Genomic DNA, 21,966 nt, shown 5'->3' with positions numbered 1-21,966 from the left:
CACAGACAACGCGTTTTACGCGTGATAACATTTATTATGGCCTATATAAAAATTTCGCGTTGATGATTGGCTAAGGAAGCGACCTCATATTTATCGCTCATGGTTTCTTATCAGATATATTGCTTGTGACGTTACGAAAGAAGCACCCGCTGGAACGTGAGCTTTTTAAAAGAGGGCTTCATTCAAACGCATATATCTCTGGACAGGGTTGGTCTACAAAGACAAAAATGGCATCAAATTGTAGCCTTAATTTCATTAAATCAAATTTTTTGACGCAACCACATCTTTAATAGGTTAAAATTTGAGGTAGTAAATTAGCCTTTAGTTCAATAAACCATGAGGAGTTTGTTGATGACTTGAGGCTATGTCAACCAGTGCATCATTAGTTATAAGTTACAAGATACATGTATGTCTCATACCCAACAAAAACAAGTCTGGTTTTTTTAAAACTAAATAAAACTTGAAGGTTGTTTCATGAAAAATTCCAGGTTAAAATTGAACGTTCTGAGAAATACATAGACATGACTGCTGTCCCGTATCCTTTAAATGGATTAGAAGCTGCTCCTTCCTGTCGGCGTGATAAGGTGGAATTCTTGACGAGAAAGGTTCAGATAAAATATATTATTCTCACGATCTCTTGGCAACAGCCGGCATTATGGGTGTTGCAACGCTCTGATAAGACAGTCATTGAGGTAGACTGTATACATAATGGTCTAAATGTCGAGAGTTTTGTTTATTAAATGATAAGATATCAGGCAGCGTTGTAGTTGCAGTTGACATGTGCTTCATTTTATCAGAGCTTTGAAGCCAGCCATGACTAGTTACCTAAGTGGTTCACACACTACAGCCACCTGTTATGGCTGCTACTATATATAATACCAGATGAGGAGCAAACATTCCTATAGCAAAGGTATTAAAGCATACATGTAGATTAAATTACCTTCATTCATAGAAGGGAGAGGAGACATTCTGCCATTTTGAAGCATTTGCTTCATGCTGTTTGGTACAAAAAGAAGGAATTCACAAACTGGAATTGGTTTGTTATGAATATAATTCCAAACCATATTGTGCAACAGGTAAAGTGCACTCACTCAACACAATGTTTACGCATGACGCACCTTAATAGACTGAATTACCTTCAGTCATAGAAAGATATTTGCTAAAATCGTGTCATTTATTCTGTCAATAAGCATTGTAAACATTGTATAACACAGCACAGAGGTTAGCATAGATGATTGACATATCTAGTAAGTAGATACAAGTTGTCCTCCCTTGACAGGCTTGTTTTACAATGGTTTGGAGTTACAATCTCGTGTTAAATATTGTAAAATTGTGAAGTGGTTGCATTGTGACAGAAGACCTATGGTAAATACAAATGCTAAATGAAAAGAAAAATACAATGAATGCATATAAAGAATAAGTAAAAATACATCACATCTACCACAATGTACTCTGTAGTAGTTTAACATTTGTTTACATGCTTTTGCACATGTGAAAGGTAAATGAAAAAGAAAAAGTTAGAATTTAAAACTTAGTTTATTTGTTAACCACTTACTATTATAAGCCAATAGAAAGTAAAGAAAGAAAAAAGGTGAGGAGGTACATCACAGTGTTAATAACCTATACATATACAATACTAGAAATTACACTGTCATATAGCCCACGACCAAAGTGATAATGGAAAAAAGAAAGGGTACTGCTGGTTGTTGAAAAAGTAGTTGTCAGCGGGAATTGACAGAGTATAGTGTAAATAAGAGTTGTTTGAGATGATATAAAATAAAGTTAAGGGAGCATCATCATCATCATCATCTGGAAACAAAGGGACTGCCAAGTCCATGTCATTTACATCACCTACAACATCTACTAAAGAATTCTCTGAATCAGATGAGTTGTTGTTATTAATTTGAGTATTGTGTTGTTGAACATTAGCATTTGATGTTGATGGTTCCTGTGAGGACCTTCTATTTATCCTCTATTGAGCTGTAATAATTGAGAAACACGTGGACGGCCACTGCGTCGGCGATGACATGGTGTTCTGGGAAGTTGTATGTCCGTGGCAGATGTCAAGTTGTTTTGAAATTAAATTCAAAAAGTCAATTATGCAAAACTAAAGGTTGTATAAAAAATTAAAGCTGTAGGCCTAACCTACTGTACTGTATGTAATTTAACAACATCAATAATGAAATATGTTTATTATACATGTATCTCTGAAATACAATATTAGAAGTAAAATGGCAAGCTTCTGTGTAATATACACAGTTTGAAAGTTGGTTGTTTTGAATGTAGAATGGTTTTGATAGCGATCTGTAACAGAAAGCGAGCATCAGAATTCACCCGTCTGGAAGTTTTCTGCAAACTGAAGCAAAATCAAAAAATGTTCTCGTCATAAAGGGGCCACTGTAGTTTGGCTCTAGCTTGTACATGAGATGTAAAAAGTTTTGGCTAACGTTTTGAATAATTTAATAAAACCTTCGGTAATTGGACAAATAAAACATAGCCTGATAACCTGTGTAAATTGGTCTGCGCCTCAAACAGTCTACGTTTATTACAAAACATTAGGATAAATAAATTCGAATGATTATCCCAAGACCAAACGAGCGGATCGAAGTTTGAGAGTTTTTATGATAAATGCATGTGCACACAAGTTACAAAAATTATTCATCAACAACGTCGCAAACCCTTGCATCGAAATCTCATCAACAAATTTAACCATTTTTTGTAGAGTTGTTAAAGTATAATAACGATACAAAACACATATAAACCTATTTAAATATGTTACCAAGTTTTTGAAAGGTTACCACAATATCTTAAAACTCACCCATCTGATGAAATTATACATAACTAGACAGATTAATTTGGCCAAAAATCTTTATTAAAACCGGCCAAGCCTTACTTTTATCAAAATTAAGACCGTCAAGCGAAACTCCGAGTGACAGAGAATAGAACCATTAAGTCGTGCGCATTTCACAAAAAAATAACGTGCACATTTCACCAGTCTATAGCATTGTCGAATTGCCGAAGGTTTCTGTAATTAACGTAGAAGTACAGAAGTCGTTTCTTTTTTGCCGATTTCAAAGTAACGGACATTTTGGAAACTTTTGATTACTTTGGTATTCTAACTGATGTCCAAAGCAGTGAAAGTAAAGGAAATGACGATGATATTTTTTGTAACGATTCTTATGAGATTATTACAATATTTAATTATAAGCTTGGACGACTATTGAAGTCTTATAGTTACACTAACAACATCGATGATGGGCAGTATGTTACTGTTATTATTTTTTCTAGATAGTTTTGTTAAATGAATTTTCTAAAAACCTATATAAATATCACAACTCCTTGATATTGTTAGCTATAATGTTTTGAAATGTAAACAAAATTGTGCATTGGTTTTCTATTATTACTGTATTACTATATTAATAATATTGGTTATTCTAATAATATCAGTGCATTTTACTTCTAATATTGAATTTCTCCTATTGCAGGGAGAGAGATATAAACATATAATCATTTCCTTTCATTATTGCTGCTTGTCATGACCAAACACTTTTTTAAATAGATTTTCTAACAATCTATATAAATATCACAACTTCTTGATATTGATAGCTATGACGTTTGGAATTGTAAACAAAATTGTGCATTGGTTTTCTATTATTACTATATTAATAATATTGGTTATTCTAATAATATCGGTGCATTTTACTTCTAATATTGGCCAATATTGCATTTCTCCTATTGCAGGGGGAGAAATATAAACATATAATCTTTTCCTTTCATTATTGTTGTTTGTCGTATATAATAATATAATAATATATAATAACACCCACACCCAGTACATTACAGCTACCATTGCAGTTATCCTATTGCACTGCAGTGCCATTTGACTGCTAATATTGCATTTCTCAACCATCAGTAGCCTACCCTTTCTTTTTTCCAATATCACTTTGGTCATGGGCTGTATGACAGGGGAATTTCTGGTTCTTATAACTAAATCTTATAATATTTTTATAAAATCAAATAATAATTTAGATTAAAATTAATAATTAAAATTATATTAGAACAAGGGAATTTAATATTTTTGCAAGATATTAAAAACGGAAGATATTAGAAACCTTTGGCAATTGGACAATGCCATAGACTGGTGAAATGTGCACGTTTTTTTTTGTGAAAAGCGCACAACTTAATGGTTCTACTCTCAGTTGCACGGCTTTATCAACGTTTTGTTGGCCGGTCTTAATTTTGAATAAAATAGGCTTATCAGGATTTAATAGCAATTTTAGGCCAAATTAATTTGTCTAGTTATGTATTATCCGATCAGATGGGTAAGGTTTAGGATATTGTCTACAAATTTCAAAGACTTATTAACATAGTTAAATAGGTTTATACGTGTTTCGTATCATTATTACACTTAAACGACTCAATTGAAAAATGGTTAAATTTGTTGATGAGATTTTGGTACAAGGGTTTGCGACGGTGTTGATGAATAATTTTTGTGAGTTGTGTGCACATATGCATTTATCATGAAGCTCTCAAACAATCGCTTCACTCATGTTTGGTTGTGGGACAATTATAGCCTACTACCAAGTACAATGTTTATCAACAAAGACTCAAAGAAGAAATTATTTAACTATGGTAGCACTTCATGACGGGATCTTTCGAGTGTTACACTGTTGCTAAGGGAAGACAACTTTTATGGAAAAATAAATTAATATGAAAATAATGATAACAAAAGGGTTTATCATCAAAATAGACCAACGAGAAAAAATAATAAATATGAAATAAAGCTGGAGGAGCCAAGTAAGGCTTTGGTAGCAAAGGTAGAGTAGTTGCTCCTATAATGTGAGTTCCAGATAACTTAAAGAATTCAGATGAAGTTTCTGCATTGTACTACATAAATTTTTTTTATAATTTAAGGTGTCAAGTTAGGTGTGTTTTCAATTTCAACTTGATGTTAACTTATCTTGTCGCATTCACTAGAAAAAGAATGACATGCGTAAAGCGTTACATCTAATATATTTACAACTTCCATGACATTCTAGTTCGGCGTGATAGATCTTCAGATGTATCAACAAAAATGGGAATAAGTAACTGCACAATTATTTATAAATACTGAATATCGATAGAATGGTGCAAATGTTACGACGTCGGTCAAACAATCTGAATGTCACAAGTTGAAATATTGTCAAGAGTTCTCGGTTATCAAACCTTGTCCCTAGATACAGATAGATGATAAACAGGTAGTACCTCTTTTTATAGTAAAAATATTATGTTGTTTTGCTTCACTGGATACATATAAAACATTTGTTATTATTTTTGCTTTGAAGAATAGACTTTGCTGTTTAGAAAAAATAAGCAAGTTTTTGTAAATGAATGACGACGCTGTGCATTTTTTATCAACTTCTTATAGATTGCCGCAATGATGGTCTTTAAAATCAGTGATATTTATTAGTGAAAAAGAGAAAAAAAATTAATACCAACCAATAATACAGCAGTTATGGTGCAGCCCACAAATAAAAAAAGTTCAGTCAAGTTTTTCCATTTTGTAAGGCTAAAGGATGAGTTTAAAAATATCTTTGAACGCATTAGCCCATTTATATGTATTTTACTGTTCTTATAGCGTACAATCCTAATAACATAATTGTTCCTGTAATAGATTATCTACGTTGTAGAAGCAGGTAATGTGTTTTGAAGTATCAAGATCACATTAAACAAGCAAATACTATTAGTTTCAAACAGTGAATCCAATCCAGTACAATCCTCCACCACCAGAAACCCAGCCCTCTCATGAAGATGTGGTGAAGATGTTGAAAAGGCTGAATAAAGCACACACGACCCTCCAAGAAGAGCTGAAGGCCATCTGACAAAAGGACAGAAAGGAGCCTCCCTTATATGCGCCGGGAGACTGAGTTTAACTTCTAAATAGAAGAAGGCGAAGAGACAACCCCAAATTGCTAGCAAAATAAAATTCCTACTGATTATTTTCTGTGTAGGAGCGCATACTGTACTTTGAAGTATCACAACAGCGTTAAACAAAAAACTACTATTAGTCTGAGACAGTTAATCCAATCCAGTACAATCTTCCACCACCAGAGATCCAGACCTCTTATGAAGATGTGATGAAGATGTTGAGATTGCCTTACCAGGATTGCTCATCTTGGAGCAACCCTTTTTGGAGGCAACAGGGGTGACTGCAAAAGAAGGACAGGACCTGGATCACACAAAAAGACCAGGGAGGACCCAGTTGTGTTTGATTTAGGGCTAGACCTGAACGATGGGTTCTCAAAAGGGAAAGAGGAGCTTCCTGTTCTGAAGGCAAAAGGAAAACCCTTGAACGAAAAGGTTACCTGAAAAAAGCCTGTCCTCACTTGACGGATCACCCAGATTAAGAGTACCCAGATTGAGAGTACCTGGATAGGGAGTATCCGGATTGGGAGTGCTCAAATTGGGAGCATCTGGAACCCCCTAGGCATAGCATTGTTGCAGGTTGCAAAGTTAATCAAACTATTTTTCTGGAAGAGAACATGCCAGAAGCATAAAAAGCGGTCAAAAAGGGGTCCTGACACAAAAAGCAGAACCAAAGCGGCATCTGTGTCTAAAAGAAAGTAACTACGGCAGACCTGGGCAGAGTGAACCATCTGAAATAGCTACATCCAAACACACTAAAAATATAGAGGCTGCCATCCAGGAGAATGGTATCACATGTTGAGCCTGCCAGCTCAACTAAGATGCTCCACTACGATGCTCCTTGAACTCAGTTGGTCATGAATGACCATATCACCCAAAAACAAGTGGGACAATCCGAGGACAAGGTGCACAAGAAACAGCTGCTAACCGGCATATTTACTCACTTGGGCAGCTGGCGCATTTCAGAGCCGAAGCAGGAATTCACTCCTGGAAAATTGACTGCTACCATGAATCCTGAAACAGCTACGGACAGGATGTTGTGATAGCACTTATTCTATGTCACAAAGACTTTACCTCATATAAGGTCACGGAATGGGAGCTTTCATGAACAACTACAACAGGATAAAAAGATGTTGGCAAGACCAAGGTCAGCATGGCCTTTTGTTGGTTTTATAAGTGTCTATGCAGGTTTTACTGGGGTTTTACCCATAAATGAATGCATATATAAACAGCACAAATTGTGTATTGGACAGTTGTGTTTGTAGCTTTGTATAGCTATTAGACATGTTTCTTTATCAAGATTGCCGGAGGTCTCGCCGACACCATTCGATATCCGTTCTAAGAACATGAAATTTATGTCAGCTTAGCAAGGTCTTTGCCAGTTTGACATAAGTCAACCCGGTACTTATCAGAATCAATAGTAACAGGTGGTAATGAACCAGGAGCAACTTTGAAAGTAGTTGTATTAGATCTTTACATGTACTCGAGTTGAATAATTAATTTTTATCAACATAATTGCCAGACAAGACAACACCCTTTTTGTCATCTTCATACTAATTTCTTGATTCCTTCAGCATAAGATTTTGTAAATTGCTTAGCTTAAAGATAAAAAAACCATATACAAAGGCAATTTACAGAACTTTATGCTGAAGGAATCAAAAAACTAATATGAAGATGGCAAAAAGTGTGTAGTCTTGTCTGGCAATTATGTTGATAAAAATTAACTATCTAACTCGACTACATGTAAAGATCTGGTGCAACTACCTTCAAAGTTGCTCTTGGTTCATTAGCACTTGTTACTATTGATTCTGATAAGTACCGCGTCAACGTATGGCAAACTGGCATTGACCTTGGTAAGCTGACATAAATTTCATGTTCTTGGAACAGATGCCGAATGGTGTCTGCGAGACCTCCGGTAATCTTGATAAAGAAACATGTCTAATAGTTATACATATCTACAAACACAATGGGGCTGGGCTGGTATGGAGTTGAGTGTCAGAGAGGATTTCAATCTGGTTTTTATCGGTATTTTTGCGGGTTTCGGTAACCTATTCCGGTATGAGATGGTCGGTATTGTCAGTATTGAAGGTCGGTATAAGGTTCTTCTGTCCCAAAGAAAAACCTTTGCTTCTGCGCCTGTCATTGATATCATGGAAAAAAAAACTTGGGCAGACCTACTTTGGCGTGGCCGCTGGGGAAGTGGGCCTGGCCAGGTTAGGGTCAATTACTCATTCGTAATTAGTATTATTTGTTTGAGTAATCAATAGGTTTTGCTGTGAAATGGATACATTGGGTCATGTCATGATAGGGTCGCTCATTGAACAAATGTCTTCTCCCCATCCCTTATGAGGTCTGTGTTGATCTCATATAATTATGAGATCATCACAGATTTATCAACCATTCGTTACCAGTGTCCACTAAATCTTAGACATATATGACATGTGTCATGTAAGCGCGAGATAAAGTTAAATGCAATAAACTGTTATCTCCACCTGTTATGTAGGTGGAGAGGGGGTGGTTGATACAAGTAATGCTGTATTATGTTATTTCACAGACTTTGTTATTGCCTAATGCTAATGTAAAAAATTATTATTCATTTTAGATTACCAATGGCAGAACATGCAGCTAGCAACTCTTGTCACACCCTGAAAGTCAGCTATAATTTATTGAAGATTGTATAGGTTGATTGAAAAAGGAAGTTATATTTTCTTTACATAATAAAAACACCTGTAATAATGTTCACTAAAACTTGTACTATCAACAATGTGGTATGATTTGTGGAACAATGTGGAATTGTTGATGGATATATCATTGTCTAGTTCCCACAGTTACATGTTTACATAAACTCATCCTGCTTATTCATTGGTTTATCTAAGCTGTGCGCTATTGCTTTAAACTTTATTGCTTTATGTGCTTTAAGCTGTGCTTGTGCTGCACACCTTCACAACCCAATATGTAATGCTTTCTCTGTCTATTGTATCTCAGTTGGTTATGGTATCTTGACAAATAAACTTCTACTCGTTTCACACAAACTCATAATTCTAACAATTGTAATCTCTGTCTATAAGTAGTAAAAACTGGATAAACATTCGAATAGCTGACTGAGACGGGAATAGTAAGCCCAAAAATATGAAAATACACGACTATATGACTCCCTGAATATCCCACACAGCACATATTCAGTGATCAGAAACTAGCTTAAAGATAAAAACCATAACAATCTACAAATGCACCAAAAGCTACAAAAGAAACATGACTTTACAATGTAAGTAATAAAGTGTTAGTTGTAAATTCTGATTGACTTATAACGTGAACAATCAATTAGAGATTGGCAGCAAGAAAACACGGCATGTTTACTTTGGCTGGCTTTAAACACTTACGTAGGTAAGTTACAATGTTTCATGCCACACTAAATACCCTCTCTGATGACACTGACGTAGCCTGGATGCTCAGATATTTTTGGGCTAGCTGAGCCAAGTAAAGGAAGGCCTCCCCTGTGTTCTCGTCATCATACTAGTGGGTCCGACTTCATCGATAGTCTTGGCAGGGAGGCATAGAGAGAAATCTCCTTGTCTGTGTTGGATGTTAGGTGATTGTCGTCTTCATCACTGTGATCGTCTTCTTCCATGAGCTCTCCCAACAAGTCTGCCAAGATAAACTCAAGCTTTGAGCCTGTTGGAGTCACTGAAGGTGCACTTAATATATCTGAAACAAAGAAATTAAAAACTTATTCAAACCTATAGAATGCTAGACGATAAGAGTTGAGAAAAAACCTTGTAAAAATTTTACAACCTTTCCATATATGTGTCAATCATAAAACTTTAGCACACGAAAAAGCTGTAGTAATATTGATGGCTTAGAGATCGATAAGGAATGCTTAAATGTAGGTTATGGTTATGGCATGGTATGGTCCAGTGACGTAAAAATTGTTGTGCAATCTTTTATTAAATTGAAAAGTCTACCAACCTTCACGTTCAGGCACCAGAGACTTGGCCTCTTCTTTCAAGCTGCTTTAAATTCTTTGGGAGAACCATCCCTTGTATCTAGGATCCAGGAATGATACTTTCTGATATAGCTGGTTGATTGGAATAGGCTTAAAGTGGTGCTTCGTATACTTCCAGACTGCCTTCTTGAGCTTTGACGATAGAGCAGCCTCATCTGGCTCTGCCACCATCTTAGTTTTGATGAGCATGAGAGTCGGTAACACACTGCTTACTGTGACATTTTTCTCACCTAGTAACAATGGAACCACATAAGTCAGTCACATGAGTTTGCTTGAGAATCACAATCCAGCAATTGATGAAGCTGGCCATCAAAGCAACACATCATGCAAATTAGCCTAAGACCTCCGACTTCAAACGTGTGGAGTTGTTCCACACTTTTGAAACTGAGGGCGTAGGCTACATGCAAGTGAAAAGTTTTTACAAACCATTCTATACGAGCAGAGTGAAGGAGGAAAAGAGGGAAGGGGAAATGAGAGGGGGATAATAAAGCCCTAGTGGCCCATGCCCTAAAAACTACCAATTAAATATACTTCTAACATTAAAGAAATACTTTCAAACAAATTATAAACTAACCTGATAGCATATCAGTAAGCTGTGCAAGTGGCTTGTTTGTTTTGCTATTTGTTTTAGAGGAGCCTATACAACGCTATAAATCAATCTCATGATCCCATGTCATTTACTTACTAATCATGTGAAAACAGCAACAATTAGACTAAAATGAAATTACTGATGTCAAAAACCAGGTGAAAAAAGTAGCAAGATAAAAATAAAAGTTAGCCAAAGTGTACTTGGTTGTTATTATAATATAATGAAGTAGGATATCAGGATTCTAGGTTTTTTTTATCTGAGTTTTGATTATGTATGTTTTTTAGTCAACACCATTGTAATAAAAAAACACATAACTTTAGTTGGTTATAAAGCTCACCTGCAAAGATTGCGTCTTTAGCTGGAAGTCGTCTGTCAGCCAGTGAACCGTGTAGGCCATGCAAGGATCCTTGGTGATAGATGATCAATGGATCTGTAGTAGCGCTGAAGTACAAATCACTACTTACCTCTTGCCCGAAAATTTCGACAGTTTTCTGATACATAGCTGGTAATAGGGTTCGGCTAAAGTAGCTTCTACTAGGATGTGTGTACCTAGATCAGAAAACAATAAAAATCAATGATACAAATTGATGATCATTCCAAGATGATCAGCATATACATGTAGCACTGGAATTCTATGATTGCAACACCAACTCCTTAACCTACTGAGAGCCTAAAATGAAAAAAGAGCTCCATACTATGTCTTTAATGAAACTAGCATACACCAGACTTACAGTGGGTCAAATGTTGACAGCATCCCTTTAAAACCTGTCTTTTCAATGGTGTAGATGAGCAGACCCTCCTCGAATATGAATGATGCCACAGCCTTTGTCAGTTTCTTATGGTTTGCTGAGTTGGCCCAATAAGGTGTTCTAAACAGCTGGTGTATAAATTCAGCCTTAGACAATTTGGGAGTTTTAATTTCTAACAGGATTTGAAGCAATAACCGGCTCGATACAAGTTGCATCTACAAAAAATAACATCATCATGAATATTCGCCAGTAATACAATGATGTTTTTACCATCAGATATCAGGTGATTGATGTACGATTAAAGTTATTTGTGCAGTGACTTGCATTGGTTAAAATCAGTACATTCAGACAATATCTATTCCTATTGTCACACTAAGATTGACAATCATTCTGTACCAACAACAATTATCAATTGCATTCAAATGCACCCTGTTCATCATCACTGGGGGAAGCTCGTGAGCGGGTGGTTCCATGTCGTGTAGAGGTCACTAGTGGGGTGGATGGTGATAATAGCGAATCAGAGAGCTGTGACCGAAAGGTTTTCTCAGCATCACTCGCCTCCGAATCATGCAATCTAAAACTATCAAATTTCCTCTGAGTTGATGTTACCATAGATAAAGGTCTGCTATGTTTCAAACGTAGAAAGAAGAATATGACATATCAAAGGAGACAATGTAAAATATTGCTGATGTCATAAAGAATAGAGATGATAAGTATTGATCAAGTTGTGCTGGCTTTGATATCTAGGAATCAAAAGCAGGTGGAACTTTTCATAAATGAGGAAACATCATCAAGAATAATCGTCATTGTTTGAATTTAAGTTTTCAGATCAATCAATGTTGTTGCATGTAGCTTGTTACAATACCACTTGTTAGTAGGCTGTCGGGTCAAGGACATAGGGCACTTCCTGTTGTACGCGGCATGGTCGGGCTGATACAATATACTTATTATATACCTACGATATACTTACAATATACTTGCAATTTAGCCGCATCTAAACATGGTGTCAGGAGAGGATTAGCAACAATAATTACCAGTCTCACTAACACTCACAACCAATAGACAGTACATAACGATAAATAATAGTGTGGGTTCAACGAGCTGAAGGAGCTAATGAATGGACTACTAATCTGCTGCTACTGCAACAACCACGACTCATCATCTCGTCAACAAACCTACTTATGAGCATAACGAAGTCAACGAACTATAACAACATACAATTACAGTAGCGCTATTAGGGGTAGAAGAGTGATTATGGTGATATATATACATAAAGACATACATCCCATAGCATTCGTTCGTGCACTCGTTATTGTTGCTATTGATTGACTACATCACTACTAGCTTATTAGATATACCCACGCAGACGCTCACAGTATTACTCGAGGCACAAATAGTAGAGTGTGTCGTTTTTATAAGCAACAGCATCTACTGCATGTATCATTCTTATAATTAAGAAGATTATATAGATAGATATATATAGTTTTTTAGTCCTTGACCTGAATTTTTTTGTGTAGGTTATTTAGTATAGTGGTTGTTTGCTTTCATCTATTTACGGTGATTCATAGTGCTCATTATTATGGAATCATTGCTTCCTGAAACGTTGTCAGAAACAACTGAGGCATCTACTTTAGCGACACAGTGGACCAGATTCAAGAGACAGTTTGATTGGGTTATAGCAGCTAACGATAAGGCAAAAGCTAAAGATGAAATGAAGCTGGCTATACTCTTGCGCACAGTGGGGCCAAGAGGTATTGACATATACGACAATTTCAATCTGACAGATGAAGAGCGCAAAAATTATGCAACAGTTGTTAAAGCATTTGATGATTACTGCAAGCCTAGAGTGAATTTGTTTGCAGCGAGACACAAATTTCTGACAATGAAGCAAGGTGAGCAGACTGTTGATCAATTCTTGACAGCATTGCGTAAGCAAGCAAGAGAGTATTGTGACTTTAAAGAAGCAGCCGAGGATTGGATCTTGCATGCGCTCACTTTGGGTTTATTGGAGGAGGGGACGAGAAAAAGGCTCTTTGAAAAAGAAGACCTTGATCTGGAAAAGGCTATAAAGATCTACAGAACAGTAGAGGGTATACAAAAAGAAATGGCAGGGCTTAAGCTGAACGAGGAAGCACATGCGGTGTATAAGCGTCCATCACGACCGGTTGATAGCACAGTAGTCATAAAGAAGGAACCAAAAGCGAGAGGTAATTGCAAGTACTGTGGCACATCACACCCTCCTTGGCAGTGTCCAGCATTTGGAAAAGCATGCAATGCTTGTGGCACAATGAATCATTTCTCAAAAGTCTGTCGAAAGAAAAATGAAGCAAGTGTGAAACTAGTCGATGAACTAAGAGAAGATCAGGTGAACATGGTGATGAAGGAAGGAGACATGTTTTTGGGGTCAGAGGATGCATGGCTAATCAGGGTTCAGCGCGAAGGCCGTAAACTGGTAACTAACCTACAAGTCAAAGCTGAGGGAATTAGGGCTCCAAAATGGCTAAAGACTCAGCTGGACATAGCAGCTACATGTAATATTTTGAGCTTTCAAGCCTATGAGCAGTTAGGCAAACCGCCATTGCAAAAGAGTTTGACGAAGCTTAACATGTACAATGGCACAGTTGAACTATCATTGGGTAGATGTGCTTTAACTGTTATGAACAGTGAAAAGCCAGTGATTTTGAGGTTTGAGATGATAGATTGCAACAATCTTACATTGTTATCCTTGGACTCATGTCTATTGTTGCAGTTGCTAACAGTGAATGAATGTGTTGACTTGGTAGCAGGAAAGGAATCGGACACTATAGCATGGGCTTTAGAACAATACAAAGATATTTTCACCGGCCTGGGTAAATTAGCAGGGGAGTACGATATTGAAGCTGATGAATCTGTCAGACCTGTTCAGAATAGGCCAAGAAGAATACCTTTTGCGCTTAGGGCAGATCTAGCCAAAAAGTTGGATGCTTTAGAAAAACAGGAGATTATAGCTAAAGTGGACAAACCCACTCCGTGGATTTCAAACCTTCTGGCCATGAGGAAACCGTCAGGGTCTATTCGAGTTTGTTTAGATCCAACTGATCTCAACAAGGCAATACAAAAAAATCATTAACCATTACCAACTTTGGAAGATGTGTTACCAACATTGAAGAATGCCAAGGTGTTTTTGTTAGTGAACGCTAAGGATGGTTTCCTGCAGATTGAGCTGAGTGAAAGGAGTAGTTTCCTTACTACATTTTGGACACCTAAAGGCAGATATCGATGGAAAAGAATGCCCTTAGGCTTGAGTAGCAGTCCAGAAGAGTTTCAGAGATGTTTAAATGTAGCACTAGAAGGCATTGAGGGATTAGCAGTTGTGGCAGATGATGTGTTGATAGTGGGCCGAGTACAGAATATAGATGATCTAACGTACCTGGTTTTTGCGTCCTACCTCGCTCGTGCTCGCAGTTAAGGTGCCGCTATCCCCCTTTCTCGTCGCGAACCGGACATCCGGTTCTCCGCATCACATCTCCCTCTCTCTCCCTTCCCTTTATCTCTTGTTTTTAGCCCTGTCTATTATCCGCTCTATTGTTCTCTGAAACTATTACCTTTTCCTTAAGCCCTGACTATTGTTCCTATTCATTCCTTCTACCTCACATACTCCCGAAGAGTAGGGACATCTAGCCGGATGTCTCTGTTTCTAATCTCCGGTTGTTCAGCAAAACGAACTCTCCGCTGCCTGACTGGTGACTTTCTCTCCCTTGTCTCTCTATCTATCCTTCTGATTTCTTGTTGTTTCTTTTCCTCCCTGTTAACCCTTTCTGCATCTTGCCCCCTGGCTCTTTCTCTTTCAATAGCTCTTTCAGCTATTTGCCTATCTTCTCTAGCTCTTACCACATCTCTTTCGTATTCTCTTTCCACTGCTGCCATTTCGCTTTTGAACCTTATTCTTATTTCCGCTTTCTTTTGTTCTCTATCTTGTCTTGCTCTTTCTATCACCTCTCTTTCTCTTCTCCTCCATATGCTCTCTTCCTCCTGTTGACTACCTTCTCTCTCTTGGGTTTCCCTCGCAGCTTCGACGTTCCTTTCCTCTGAACTTCCATCTCTATTTAACCTCTCCCTATTAATCTCCTTTCTCTCGTTTCCCCTTTCTGTCTCTGCCCTAGTGTCTCTCTCTCCTTAGAGGCCGATACAGACGTTCCCTCAAGTCCCTCGCACCCCTTCTCCTGGTCGCTATGTATCTACACATAGTCTCAGATAACACCCTCGCCCAGTGGTCGTTAGGGTGGACTTCGTCCTTCAAATGTTCTTTGTTGAAGAAAAACAGGCCATCCTGACCTCTTCCGAAGAGGCGGGTGCACAAGTTCGGCGTGCCCTCCTTCTTGTTGGAGTTGAGGGTACAAATGAGCCTATTTAGGCGACCTATAATGCCGTACTGTGCAGCTGGCACCCTGGTAGAGGGGTAAAAGGAGCAAAGGATCACTTCCGGTCTATTTGATGCCCTTCTCAGGGTCTGCTCGTACTTGGAAACCTTGTCCCCATCCACGGCGTTATCTTTTCGGCTCATGATGTCGGGAACTCCGGAAATAATAATCTTTATCCCGGGGATTCTGCACCTGTACAACAGCTCCTCCAGGGTGGCTCCTCCTAGGGCAATTTTTTTCACCCCCACTGGTGGCGTGATGTAGTGAGCTACGCTGTTCCCGACTATTGTGTAGTCCTCCATCTCTATTATTACTTTCTCTATTATTATTGCTCTTTCTCTTTCTATTAAACCCCTTCTATTATCCGTGCTGTTAACCTCCTCACTTTCTATTGTCAAGCCTTTCTTTTACTTTAAGCCCTTTCTATTGAATCCAACTTTGGTTGTAGTATTCTAAGTGTCTACAACAGAAGTTATTTGGAGTAAACAAAATCATTGTCACGTTTATTTATTCTATCTCTAGTACTCTTTCTTATTGGGTTACTATTACTATTATCTCCTACCCATGTTTTCTTTCTATTCCCTTCCCTACTATTACTAACTACTTCCTTATCTTGAGACTCTATCATGTGGCGCGAAGCTTTTTCAAATAATAATCTCAGGTGTTTCCTATTCCTTCTTACTCTTCTTCCGTTCATAGCCACCCAAAAGCTATTTGGTTCTAAAGCCTCCTTAATAACTGTTGCCTCTCTCCCTTCATCTTCGTGGTTTATTTTCACCCATACTCTATCCCCTTCTTTTAATACGGACAATCTCTTTGGCCTCTTTACCCTATCAAAATTGCTTTTCTGTCTCTCTTTGAGGTGTCTATCTCTTTCTTTGAACTGTCCGAGATTAGGTATGACTAAGTGCTGTCCTGGTAACTCATTTCGAATTCTTCTATTATACATTAACTCATCTGGCCTATTTCCACTTTCCAGTGGGGTAGTTCTATAGGCTAGCAAGGCCAGGTTCTTGTCCTTCTCTTTCCTCCACAAACTTTTTATTATCCCTACCGCTCTCTCCGCTAAGCCATTACTTTCAGGATATCTAGGACTACTAGTTTCTCCTATTATGTTGTACCTTATCAAAATTTCCCTCCATTCGGGTGAGTTGTAACATGGTCCGTTATCGCTACGTACTTTTAATGGGGCTCCCAACCTTGCTATTATTCCTGCGAATTTCAACGCCAATTCTCTTCCTGTTTGGTTATTCATCTGAACTACCTCTATCCATTTCGAGTAGTAGTCCATGAAAATAACGTAGCGCCTTCCTTCGAACTCGAACAAATCTGTTCCAATCTCTTGCCAAGGTTTCTCTGGTAATGGAGTGTTACACATCGGCTCATGTGATATCCTTCTATTTTTTATACATACCTCACAGCGTTCCACCATCTCTATTATCTCCTTTCTAATCCCTGGCCACCAAACTGAATCTTGACACCTTCGGTACGTCTTGACCTGGCCCTGATGTCCACTATGGAGTTTTTCCATTATTTCATTTCTCAAATTAATAGGTATGTAAACCCTGGCGTTCCACATAATCATTCCATTTACCACGCTGAGCTCATCCTTCTTTTCCTTCAACTTTTTTGCCTCGCTGCATATTGCATATTCCCATCCTGTTTCTATTCCTTTCATCACTGTCTGATACGTTTCATCCGTTTCCGCGTACCCTTTAATTTTCTCTATTAGCACATCCTCTATTGCTGCTACTATCCTACTAGCATGGTCTTCCACTCTTTGTAATTTTATTTCGTCTCTTTTTGATGCTGGTCTTGATAACAGGTCAGCCAGAAACATCTTGTCTCCTGGTGTGTGAAAAATATTATATCTGTGTCTCATCATCCTTATCTTAAATCTTTGAATCCTTAATGGCAAGTCTGACAGATCTTTATTTCCCAGCAACGGAACCAGTGGCTTATGATCAGTCTCAACTTCAAAGTCTCTCCCCACCAAATAGAAATCGAATTTGTCACATGCCCATGCTACGGCCAGTGCCTCCTTCTCTATTTGTCCATACTTTTGCTCTGCTTCACTCATTTTTCTTGAGGCATAGGCTACTGGTTGCCATCTCCCTTCTCTATTCATCTGCAGCAAAGCCGCTCCCAATGTATGTTTACTGGCATCTGCTGTTATCCGGTGTTTACTACTATTATCAAATAAAGTCAAGACTGGTGCCGTAGAGATGATCTCCTTAATCTTTTCGAAGCCCTTCTGCTGTTCCTCATTCCAACACCATGCTGCATTGTTTTTGTCTAATAGTCTCAATGGTCTTTCCACTTCTGCTAACAAGGGGCTAAACCTTCCTAAATAGTTCACCATCGCCAAGAACCTTCTCAAACTCTTCCTGTCTATAGGTGCTGGCATCTCTTTGATTGCTTTTTCTTTCTCTGGATCTATCCGAATTCCTTCTTTGTTTAGGATATGACCTAAAAACTTGACTTCATCAACTCCAAACTGACATTTATCTCTATTAAGTGTCAACCCTGCTCTATTAAGCTTGTCTAGCACTTCGTGAAGCCTTATGTCGTGTTCTTCTTTGTTCTTTCCTAATAACAGAATGTCATCCATCATACAAACAACTCCTTGTTGTTGCCCTATTATCTTACTCACTTGGCGTTGGAAAAATTCTGGAGCTGCCGAAATACCGAACGGCATTCGCTGAAACATATACCTACCAAATGGTGTAATGAATGTAATAAGCTCTTGTGACTCTTCCGCTAATTCTGTCTGCCAAAATCCTGAATTAGCATCCATTTTGCTAAAAATGACGCTGTCCTCTAGCTCGGCTATTGTTTCTTCCAATGTAGGCAGTGGGAAATTTTCTCTGAGCACACTCTTGTTTAGTTGCGTCAGATCAACACAAATTCGGACTTTTCCCTTACTCTTTGGCGCTACTACCATTCCTGAACACCACTTTGTTGGTTTCTCTATTTTCTTTATTACTCCTAATTTTTCCATCCTTGCTATTTCCTGTTTCGTTGCTTCCTTCAGACCTATAGGCAACCTCCTTGGCACTTGGAGACACACCGGTGTCGAATCTTCCCTTAAATTTATCCGGAACACGTCTGGTAGTGTTCCAAGCTCTTTGAACAAATTTGGGTACTTCTTTGCCATCTCGTCCTCTATCCTAGTCACTCTTTGAATTGTCTTAACTAGCCCTAACTTTATTATTTCCGGTTTCCCTAACAGATTACTATTGTTTCCCTTCATAACACTGATCCTCGCTATTATTCTTTGTCCTCTCTTTGAGAACAACTCAATTTTTGACTCGCCTATTGTCTCTAACCTCTTGCCATCTGCCCCTTTCAGTACTCGTTTAGTTGGTTCAATCTTGCAGTTTATCCTCCTTGCTGTTGCTTCACTCATAACTGTTACATCAGCTCCTGTGTCTATCTCGAAGTTTATGTATTTGTTTTTAGTTTTCAAGCTGATTAGGAAGTCATTGGCCGCTTTAAATCTTTTTAATTTTTCTTTTAGTCATAATGAATCTTCTGAATATTCCGATGCATTATTTTCAACCATGCTTATTTTCTTATCTGTTAGCCGGTTAGGACAGCTTCTTGCCATATGTCCTGTTCCGAGCAAGCATAGCATGTGATAGGTGACCTTTCATCGTTTTTTCTTAGGCTGCCTGCCCCCCTGGTTAAGTTTCGTCCTCTGTATCCTCTATTATACCCAGTTACTTTATTCCTGAAGCAATCTTTTGAGATATGTCCGAATCTATCGCATGTATAGCATTGTACTCCGGATCTCCCTGTACCGATATTACCTTTGTTTCTTGCTCCTCCGTCAGCTCTACCTCCTATCCTTTGTATTAACTCATCGTCCTCTTCTTCTCCTGTTACTTGATCTATCGTTTCTTTTTCCCTTGTTGTTATTATCCCCGCTGCTATTGTGGCCGACTCGTACTGACTGCACCTAACTCTTGCCTTCTCTAGGGTGATATTCTTCTTAAGTAACAACTCTTTTCTCGTTTTATCATCATTCATACCCGTTATCAAAACCTGCAGTATTAGATCTTTTTCTAACTCCTCCAGCCTGCATTGTTTTGCTGCCCTTTCTATTCTTTCTATAAACCTGCATAAATCTTCACAATTATCCTGTTTCATAGTAAATAATCTGTGTCTCGTTGCTACTATATTTTCCTTCTCAGAAAAATAATCGTCAAATTTTTCTTTAATGTCGTCATATTGCATGGCGTCGACCTCTATCTCCCATGTTTCAAAAATATCATACCCCTTCTCTCCCATACAGTCCAACAGAAACACTGCCTTCTTTTGTTCTAAATCGTATTCTTCTGATTCTACTTTTCTTGTCACCCTGGTGTGTTCCTTTCTTTTTAATCCTGCCGACACAATCGCTATCTCAAATCTCTTAATAAATCTCCTCCATCCTTCCAATTCAGCTCCTGTTTCTAGTCTCAGCTCGGGTGTCTTAACCCCCTTCCCGAAAATACTATTATTGAGTCTGTCACTCATTTTCCAAGTTATTATCCTCAATCCTTCACTATTGTATAACTTATAATTTTTTTTTCAACTATTATCCTTGCAAATTCTCTCTCTAATCATCAATTATTCGCTATTGCCTAATAACTTGATTATTATCGCTACTATTATCGTTGACTTACTGATTTTCCTTGTAATCGCTACTCTTGACACCATCTAACGTACCTGGTTTTTGCGTCCTACCTCTCTCGTGCTCGCAGTTAAGGTGCCGCTATCCCCCTTTCTCGTCGCGAACCGGACATCCGGTTCTCCGCATCACTGATGAGGCAATGAGAGATCACAATAAAACCTTTGTAGCTTTACTTCAGAGGGCCCGTGAGACAGGGCTAAAGCTGAATAAAGAAAAACTGAGATTAAGATTGAGAGAAATACCATACATAAGACATATCTTATGTGAAAGCGGAGTGAAAGCAAATCCCAACAAACAAAGGGATATAGTTGATATGCAAACTCCAAAAACAGTAGAGGAGCTTCGGAGGTTTTTAGGCTTTGCAAATTATCTTAGCAGGTTTATGCCTAATCTAGCCATGGTTACAGATCCGCTGAGAGCACTGTTAGGCAAAGGGGCCGACTTCAAGTGGGAGCAAAGACAGGAGAAAGCATTCCAAGAAGTGAAACAGTTGGTGCTGAGTGGTGAAACCCTTGGTTATTTTGATCATACCAAACCTATTGTTTTGCAGTGTGATGTCAGCACTGTTGGGCTTAGGACAGTACTATTACAGGACGAAAAACCCATCGCTTATGCTTCTCGCTCATTGACCAAATGTGAAAAGAACTACGCACCCCTTGAATTAGAGTGCTTAGCCATGGTCTATGGTTGCCATCGGTTTGACCAATACATTTATGGCCACCCAGATGTGACAGTTAACTCAGATCACCAACCTTTAGAGTCCATAATGCGAAAGTCATTGCTACAGACACCTAAGAGACTACAGAGGATGAGATTGATGTTGCAGCGATATGATGTCAAGGTGACCTATTGCCCAGGGGCCAAGCAGGTGATAGCAGATATGCTTTCCAGAGCACCTTTGAAGGGTGACAGTTTAGTAAATATAGGACAAGAACAGGTGTTTCAGCTAAAAAAAATGGGAAGTTCGAGCGTTAGAGATTGAAACTGTTAATCCAGAACAGTGTTCACAAGTAGGTGATAGGAAATTAGGGAGGGTGAGAGAAGCAACCAGTGGAGATGCAGAGCTGGTGATATTGGGCCAGGTAGTGAAGCAGGGATGGCCAGACAACAAGGATGAGGTGGATGCAAAAGTGAGGAGCTATTGGAATTTTAGAGATGAGATTGCTAGCTTTAATGGCATTTTGTATAAGGCAGAGCGAATAGTTTTGCCAAAAAGCATGAGAAAGGAGGTGCTGAATAGTCTTCACAGCAGCCATCAGGGTATTGAGGCAACTGTGAGACGAGCGAGAGATAGTGTTTATTGGCCCGGCATCACAGCAGATATAAAACAGACAATTGGAGAGTGCCTGGGATGTCAGGACAACAGAGGGAGTCAGACAAAAGAATCACTGAGGTCTCACTCAATACCCAACAGGCCCTGGGTTAAGCTGGGTATGGATTTGTTTCAAACAAGAAAACAGGAAAATTATGTGATTATGGTGGACTATTTTTCAGACTACTTCGAGATAAACAAATTACCTAATCTTGAGGCAGGAGCTGTGATGACAGTTATGAAAGAGCAGTTTGCGAGACATGGTATACCGGAGGTAGTACACTCTGATGGTGGGCCACAGTTTACGTCAAATATGTTTGCCAGATTTGCA

General features: G+C 38.4%; 1 protein-coding gene across 1 annotated transcript; it reads left to right on the top strand.

Annotated features, from left to right (window-relative positions):
- The first annotated feature begins 12,824 nt into the window (after positions 1-12,824).
- Positions 12,825-14,354, top strand: LOC137385494 (uncharacterized). The gene has a single exon (XM_068071963.1). It carries the CDS (start codon positions 12,825-12,827, stop codon positions 14,352-14,354), a length of 1,530 nt encoding a protein of 509 aa, XP_067928064.1.
- The last annotated feature ends 7,612 nt before the right edge of the window (positions 14,355-21,966 follow it).

This window comes from Watersipora subatra, chromosome 1, assembly GCF_963576615.1.
Source record: "Watersipora subatra chromosome 1, tzWatSuba1.1, whole genome shotgun sequence".
NCBI classification, from domain to species: Eukaryota; Metazoa; Bryozoa; class Gymnolaemata; order Cheilostomatida; family Watersiporidae; genus Watersipora; species Watersipora subatra.
This window is presented reverse-complemented; position numbering and strand designations above follow the sequence as displayed.